Here is an 8,653-nt window from a genome sequence, read left to right on the forward strand (position 1 = left end):
GCTCCTATATTGCCTTGGGTAATTTCTTCCTCTTCTGGTTGTCCTCCAAACTGGGTTGCAAGTCATTTTAAAGCTAGTTTCCTGACTACCTTGCAAAAATATATCAAAAAACCGCAGCCATGTTTCAAGTGTTAGTGTTACACTAATTGGAGAATTCATGTATATGATAAGCAGACAGGTTTAAACATATCTGTTGAAATTTAGGTTAGGTTGCAATTAAAATCATCTTCTAAAACATTTTTTTGAAACTTAGTAGTAGATATTTCCAGGCAAAGCATCACTAGATTTTATTGTATTCCTTTCCTAGTGTGACTAAATAATATGTGAGATTCTGGCATATTTGATGGAGCTTGGTCTGTATTGCTCTTACTATTCTGCTTATGTTTTCTTTCTTTTTTTTTTATTTATTTTATTTAGAATAAATATTCCGTTGTTCTGAAAGTTGTCAGTTTTTTCCAGTGGGGGAACTTAACTGCAAAAAAATATAAAGAGCATAGCTATTGTAAATAAAACTAATAACTATACATAGATATATAAGTATTTAATTTATTTTAAAGTTTTTATTAAAGAGGTAGGTATTCTTCTCTTTCTCTTCCCTTCTTGCAGCTTTCTTTTGAGTTCTGATATTTCTGGTTAAAATACCTTTGAAGGTCTAGTATGTGCACAATATTCAAGGAAGAAATTATCAAAAAATCCCGAGCAGCAAAAATTTTACAAATTATCTTGTTCTCTAAATATAGTAGATCTAAGTAGTTTGTTATTCATTACTTTGAAATTTTTTTGAGATGTGAGAAATGAACATAAAAGGCTTTCCAGGCAAATAAGGAGAATCACTTGAATTATTTTATCTGTAATAGTTATGAAACACTTCTTGTGGAACATAAAGTTTTACAACAATTTGATGAAATTTGTAGCTTTATTGTTTCTTTATAATGCTGTGTGTACATAAATATTGTTCCTATTGACCAATGAGCTCTCAAAAGTAAAACAAATGTGTTTAAAATGTATTATGACTTCAGTTTCCCTTAGAAATGCAATAAGTTAGCATTTAGACAGCCTTGGTATACTTTTAAAATAACTAAGTAGTAATACATTTTGATTAAGAATTTTGTTGAGTCAGCTTGTGTCTGGCATTTTTACACAGTAGATGTTTTTGATTCATCTAGATGAATATGTATTTGCATGACTTAGCGTTTATCGGTCCACTCTTGGTAAGATGTTCATGCTCAATGATCCCTTTCTATAAATATTACCAAAGTTCTTTTTTTCTTCTCCCAGGTGCTATTCAAGTATTGGGAAAGTTCAGGATGCCTTTATATCTTATAGGCAATCTATTGATAAATCAGAAGCAAGTGCAGATACATGGTGTTCTATAGGGTAAGAATGATACTGGGTAATACACTGTTATAATTCATTGCTAATATATATAAATGAAGAATATCAGCTTTTTAATTTTTTTGTGCTCTCAAGTGCATTGTAGAATGTTGTTTTTACTTTTACCTTTATTTTGTGAGACATGTCTGACTTGAAATTAAAATAATACAACTATATTTGCTTTCTCAATGGCTTTTAAATTTCAGATATGCCATGTATATGAGCTTTGCATGCTTAAGATAATAATAATCTGTTGCTCATGGTTATTACTCTGCTTTATATAATGACAAAGTTTATTATTTGGGGTGGATGTATATGTTTGGGGGTTTTTGTATTTTGACTTGGTTATTAATTTTCAACTTCACTAATCTTTCTATTCAGTGTGCTGTATCAACAGCAAAATCAGCCTATGGATGCTTTACAGGCCTATATCTGTGCTGTACAATTGGACCATGGCCATGCTGCAGCCTGGATGGACCTAGGCACACTCTATGAGTCCTGCAACCAGCCTCAGGATGCCATTAAATGCTACTTAAACGCAACTAGGAGCAAAAATTGTAGTAATACCTCTGCACTTGCAGCACGGATAAAGTATTTACAGGTAAAACTAATGTTTTAAGAAAAGGGAAATACTCTTCCAAATACACAGCAGAGGGGAGGGGAAAAGTAACACACAAATTTATTTTAAAATTGTTTGTGGTGTGTATAACCTGTTTTCATGTGTATTGTAAGCATATCATAGCTTGTAATATTTTATTTCTTCATTTTTAAGTGGAACTTAATTCCTTATAACCAATACTATTTTGCACATTTAATCAATACATACTGTTTTACATCACTTCGCTTTTTTCTTTGTATTGTCTACATTTTTAAGATCTCATAGCATATGTAGAGAGAACACACACACACTATCTTTCACTCTTGTTTGCAATTTCAGAAAAAAAAGAATTATGAGATCTCTGAATCCAGAGCTCATCTTTGTTCTGATTCTCACAAAGGTTTATATTCTGGTTACCCTCTTTATACTTAGCACCTTTCTAAAACCCCAAATTTTAAATCTATCCTCTCTTTAAGACGTAATTAGCTACAGCATTTAGGAAGATTTCATGGACTTGCTCTTACTAAAGTAGGCTTGTGTTAAATTTGCTTTTTACATAATTTTTCCTAGGCTCAGTTGTGTAACCTTCCACAAGGTAGTCTACAGAATAAAACTAAATTACTTCCTAGTATTGAGGAGGCATGGAGCCTACCAATCCCCGCAGAGCTTACCTCCAGGCAGGGTGCCATGAACACAGCACAGCAGGTGAGAAGTTGGGTTATATTCTGCAGGTGCCCAGCTTTAAGGGTTCTTTAAAATCTATAGTGGTCAAGCTTATTTTATTGAGTGCAGGACTGGCTTTTATTAATAAAAAGCCTTTGATTTATTTGCAAAGGGATACTAGATCAAGAAAAAGCTCCCTATAATATGGGAGAAATATGGGGGTACCAATTTAGAACCTTTGTGGATTTTCATGATTTTGGAAAATTTCATCTTAAATAGATATGCTACAGTGGTTTAATAATCCCATGAAAGGTACACATTCCTCCATTGATGACCATACGGAAACTGATTTTTCAGTTACTGAGATCAGCTTCAGTATATCTACACAGCCCTTTTAAAATATGTGGGCTGTTAAAATATGTAGTTTAAAGAAAAGAATTAAGAATATATAGAACCATATTTTTGTCTTCCTTCTGTGATTCTTAGGCTTGTAAACCTCATCATCCAAATACTGAACCTGTACTAGGCCTCACTCAAACACCAATTTCACAGCAATCCTTGCCACTACACATGATTCCTTCTAGCCAAGTAGATGACCTGACCAGTCCTGCCAAGAGGAAAAGAACATCTAGTCCAACGAAGGTATATATTCTGATGAACTAAAGACCCCCAGCCAAAATTTTTCAGAAGTATGCATTAAAATGATGCAGCATGCACAGAATTTGTGCTATAAATTTTAATCCTTTGGCATCAAGGTGGGGAATGTTTTTAGGAATTTTAGGAAACATATTTCAGTAATGTGTTTCGTTAGGAGGTTACAGTTCAGTTAGGAGGTTCATAAGGGCAGTGCAGAATGGTGGCACTATACTATACCAACCTCTGAATAAGTGCAGTCATAGCATGATGAAAGTTAGAGAGGGAAACGACCATGTCATCATGTCTATTGCCTTTGCTTATATTTAGAATTCAAATGTTTCATCATCATTTAATAATGTTATAGTAGATAAAGTATTCAATCTTAACAGTAGTGTACCTTTAAGTTAACTGCCTAATTTGATTTGATTCGTGGTCATTATGGTATTAAATATCATTTTTTTTCTTCCTCTTAAGTACTCTGATACTGCATGGGAATAGTAGATTGAAGTTTGGCATGTTTTAGTATATTCTTTGTATAAATTTTTACTGAAACTGTGATTAGTTCTTTCATAAATAAGTTAAAGTCTAGATATTAGAAAAGCTGGTGTTGACCCTTTGATATTCAAGCAGTTTAATGTAATATTTTCTCTCAGAATACTTCAGATGTTTGGAGCAGTGGCCATGCAGTGTCACATCCTCCTGTTCAGCAACAAATTCATTCTTGGTGCTTGACACCACAGAAATTACAGGTAGGTATGTTAAGGATCTTTAGAAGGTTTAATTTTATTGTTGTTGTTGTTGTTTGTTCTTTTTTAAAGAAACTATATCTGGAATACTTCCCAAATAATTCACATAGTGTAATACAGCTTGTGCTAATATTTATAGCTTCTCTATGGCAATATTTATAGCTTCTGTATGGAATATTCTGTATGGAATATGTAAGATTAGTAAGTTAGATAGAATTAAAAAAATATTAATTGGAATTCAACTAGTGGTCTATAGTAGAAACTATATAGTAATTCCTTTTTCTTATGAAAATTTAAATTTTTATATATATATATATATGTATGTAAGTATGTATATATGCAAAATGTTATGCTCTTGCATGCCAAGTGAATTTTGCTGCCTAGTATAATGTCAGGGATTTTGAAAGAGGTGTAGAACTACTGTAATACCTTCATTTTTCCAGTGAGGTAGCTTCTTTTATCAACTTGCCTAAACAAATTTTGCACATTCTACAAAACAAAATTACTTAAATGAAGTCAGATAGTACTTTTCTGTAGTTAAGATCATTTAATATCTTTATATGAAATGCTAGTTTTTATTTTTAAAATCTTGTTTCAGATCTTACTGTCAGCGTGTTCTGTTGTATCCTCAGTTCATTAGGGGTTGCAGTGAACTTCAGCAGGAATTGAATGTTTTGAAAATCAGACCTGAGTGGACACTTTCACCCATGTATCACAGATACTACTTTGAATGCAAGGAAAAATAAAAGGGAATATAGTAGTGCCAAGATTGATGGCACAACTGTTGACACAATAATATTCCCCTTAACCCCCAATACAGCTCTCCAGCCCTTTTTTAGCTGACCAATGTTAGCTTTACTGCACTGCATATTTTTCCCTTCCTCTCCTCTCCCCTCCCTACTCCCTTCTGCCTACCTCACCCCCCACACCTGGTTCTCTCTGATCACTGTTTTATATTTCCTCCTCTTTATGCATCTCATTATTTCTCTCTGCTTAGTTTATACTCTACTGCTTTTTCTCCCTTTTCAGACATCTTTACCATTTTGCCTTTTTCTAGATCCAGCTTCCTCCTCCTTAAGCCTTAGTAGGCTTCTCTGTCTAAGTATGGATACTGGATTTGTTAGCAATAGCTTGACAAGGTTCCATCAGACGTGAATGGGAGAGCCAGAAAGATATGATGCAGGTCATCTCAGAGGAGAGTGAATAAAATCTTTACCTGTTCTAATTCAGTTTTTGAAATCTTTGCAACTCAAAGGCTGGATATGGCACGTAATGCACACTGAACAGCCTAGCTAATGAAAGCAGGTATGGAAAGGGCTGTGGCCACACTGCAGCCTCTAGGGCTGCAGTGTGCGAGTGGAGGAGGTTGCACAGAGCTGGTGGGCAGCAAGAGCAGTGCTGCTAGAAAGTTTCCGCACCTGCAGTACTAGAGAGGAGAGCAGGGCTGTCTCTACTGTGGTATGTACTAATCAGTCATTCTGATTCCTGTTACCTTATTTAGCCATCCTCAAAAAAGAGCAGAAGAGCACCTGAACAGTACTGTTTCTAACTTGTGTATGTGTGCATGGTATATGCACTCCAGTGTAGTTCCTGCATTCATCTCGCAGTAATTTACATATCTGGATTAGTTTTATTCATTGTAGCCCATCTCAAACAGAGAATGTCAGAATGAAAGCCTGACATTCCTGAATCCAGGAATTGATACTGTTTTTCCTCCTCCTTTTCTTTAGCATCAGCTGTCTTTAACCATTTTTCAGATAACCTTGGATGTTTTTAATTGATGGCTTGCAAATACATTTGATCAAAGCAGGATGAGTTACCCATTATATAATACTCATACTTCAGTTCTATTCATGCATTATTAATACAGCATAGTCAAAGCAAAGGAAATGAGAAGCATATACAAAAATAATATATGCAGACTTGAAATGAACTAGAGTAAACCTGGTTTGTTTTTTTTACTTTATTTTACTTTTGAGAAAGAAATTAAAATGATGTACAGTAATCAATATTTAAGAACAGTCAATGCAAACAACATCTGTATGTCACATTTTGCATAGCACAACTTTGAATTTCCTCTCCGCACACACCCTTCCTTCACGGATACTGCTTTTGTTGTTTCACAATTTCAACATTTATGTCAGACGATTTAGAAACAGCCTGACTGGTAGAATAATTGTATGTGCTGAGTAGTTTGAATACAAAGGTCAGAATTTTGGTAGTAAATGCTTAAATTAACAGTTGTGAATGAGGTCAATCTCCTATCTTAAGAAATTGCTCTCTATAATTAAGTTTTACAGTTTTCTGCATTTGTTTTTTGCTATTTTCCTGTGTGACAATAGGCTGAATTTACGTTGCACTTAACAATACTAATGCAAGAATAACGCAGCATATCAATACTTTCCTAATGATAGTAGGAATTATATACATTCATCCTATAAGATATTTTTTCTTTGTTTTTTCTTTGGCACTGCTAGCTCACTTAATTTTAGTCTGGTTATAGTATTACTTGTATGCCTAAATCATTTTGAAAGTCTCTTTAGTTTTAGTAAATAATAATAAGCTTTGGTTACAGCATAATGTGTGGAAAGATGTTTGAGTCTGCAGCAGCAAGCTTGATCATGTTTTCAGCTTTACAGGTCTTGTCTTCGCTGATAGTTTTTTGTAATGTATGTAAGAAAGTTTTTTAAAAATGATGTACAATTTTAATGATTCTGAACTGTACTGCTATTTTTTCCAGCACTTGGAACAGCTGCGTGCAAATCGAAATAGTCTAAATCCAGCACAAAAACTTATGCTGGAACAGCTGGAGAGTCAGTTTGTCTTGATGCAGCAACACCAGCAGGTGAGAATAAAAATACTTTTCTGTTTTACCAAACTTTTGCCAGTGAGGGTGTCTTGTTTCCTGAATTCTGTAAAATGTCTGTTATACAGACTTTTCATGTTCTTTACCTATATTACATTGCCATCTTTTTTTGAAATGATGTATAATGTTTAATTGCGATTTGCTGGTTGAAACTTAGTGTTTTTAGCTCTGTTCATTATGGGACTATCAGGTAATGTAAAAGTTTTTAAGTTGCATTTTCAATTTAAATTAGTGGACACATCTAAAAGTAGTCTTACTTAAAAAAAAAAAAAAAAATTTACTTGTAGTAAGCCGTATTACAGCATTTCCCTCCTGCTCTCATTGTTCACTTCTTTCTCTCTTAGTGTCCAACTTTAGCAGTAAAACACTTAACACTCAGACTGAAGAGCCTAGAAGAAAAGTGTGGCAATAGCTTTACCTTAAAACTTGCTCGGCACCATTTGTGAGCATGACAGTCATCTTATCTTATCTCTCAAAAGCAATGGGAAAAATCCTAAAATCTGTATAAAATTGAAATTGAGCAGTGGGATAAAGCTGAAGAATCTTCTATAAGCTTTACTTGTTAAATTCCATAACTAATGTTCTTATGCTTTGTTCATCTTCTGTTAGATGAGACAAACAGGAGTTGCACAGGTACGATCTACTGGAATTCCTAATGGGCCAACAGCTGACTCATCACTGCCTACAAACTCTGTCTCTGGTCAGCAGCCGCAGGTTGCTCTAACCAGAGTGCCTAATGTCGCTCAGCGTGGAATCCGTCCTGCCTGCCCTGGGCAGCCTATGGCTAATGGACCCTTTCCAGCAGGCCCCATTCCCTGCAGCACAGCAAGAACGCTGGGTAGTACAGACACTATTTTGATAGGCAATAATCACGTAACAGAAAGTGGAAGTAACGGAAACGTGCCTTACCTGCAGCGAAACGCACTCTCTCTACCTCATAACCGCACAAACCTGACCAGCAGCGCAGAGGAGCCGTGGAAAAACCAACTATCTAACTCCACTCAGGTACGTAGTTTCAGCTGACTAAGACAGTACACTAGGAAGGTTTAATAACCAAGTCACCCTTTAAAGTCTCTCATTTATAAAAGCACATTCTCTGTTTTCTATAGTTGATGCCATAGTTGTAAATAATAAAACCTATAGTAGGCTACAACTGCTTGTTATAGTCTGCTGTGAACGTATGTGTATTAAATTAACCACTTAAATGGTCATAAAACCAGGAGGGCAGTTGCATACTTCATGAACTGCTTTCAGAAAAGTTTCTTTAAAGATAAATATTTGTATGTCTTTTTGTTGCTCTTTTAATGTGAAACATTGTGACTTTTCTTTAGTGTAGTAAGAATGCACACATTTCATAGGAAGCTGAATGTTTTAGTAATTTATGACATTACATTGCCATCATAATGTAGTCACTACCTATATTTAGTTTCTGTATGATCTTTAAAAATTATTATCTAGCAATCAGTCTTTCACAGAGTTACTTACAGAAAAATACTATAATCTCTCAGAACAAAACAGTGGTTAAAGTACGTAAATAAGGGGGTTTTGTGTATGTATGTGTTGGAACTTGGAGCTTATTTTTTTACTTTTGGTTGAGATATCTATCTTTCAAGACTTCCCTTGTGGACATAACAAGCTGCTCAATGAGAAGATATCCTCATGATTTTATTTTGACAGATAGGTTATACAGCTTAAAATATTGTTTTCTTCCTCAAAACTGCATGAATGGTAGATGCTTAACTACACATGTGCTGCATGCAACAGAACATA

The 8,653-nt window shown here is 34.6% G+C and overlaps 1 protein-coding gene across 11 annotated transcripts in view; it reads left to right on the top strand.

The window, feature by feature from the left end:
• The window catches only part of KDM6A (lysine demethylase 6A), a 158,828-nt gene that overhangs the window by 109,709 nt on the left and 40,466 nt on the right, over positions 1-8,653 (top strand). For 5 of the 11 annotated variants that reach the window (XM_085297906.1, XM_085297907.1, XM_085297915.1 and 2 more), the window contains 7 exons: positions 1,279-1,377; positions 1,756-1,975; positions 2,543-2,677; positions 3,122-3,277; positions 3,925-4,020; positions 6,758-6,862; positions 7,493-7,888. In XM_085297906.1, the coding sequence (XP_085154032.1) occupies positions 1,279-1,377; positions 1,756-1,975; positions 2,543-2,677; positions 3,122-3,277; positions 3,925-4,020; positions 6,758-6,862; positions 7,493-7,888 (1,207 nt within the window). The remainder of the gene's footprint in view (positions 1-1,278; positions 1,378-1,755; positions 1,976-2,542; positions 2,678-3,121; positions 3,278-3,924; positions 4,021-6,757; positions 6,863-7,492; positions 7,889-8,653) is intronic. The other 6 variants (XM_085297910.1, XM_085297912.1, XM_085297911.1 and 3 more) reach the window with 3 other exon arrangements.

Source organism: Rhea americana, unplaced genomic scaffold (genome assembly GCF_003343005.1).
Source record: "Rhea americana isolate MKP2758 unplaced genomic scaffold, rheAme1 scaffold_132, whole genome shotgun sequence".
Classification (NCBI taxonomy): Eukaryota; Metazoa; Chordata; class Aves; order Rheiformes; family Rheidae; genus Rhea; species Rhea americana.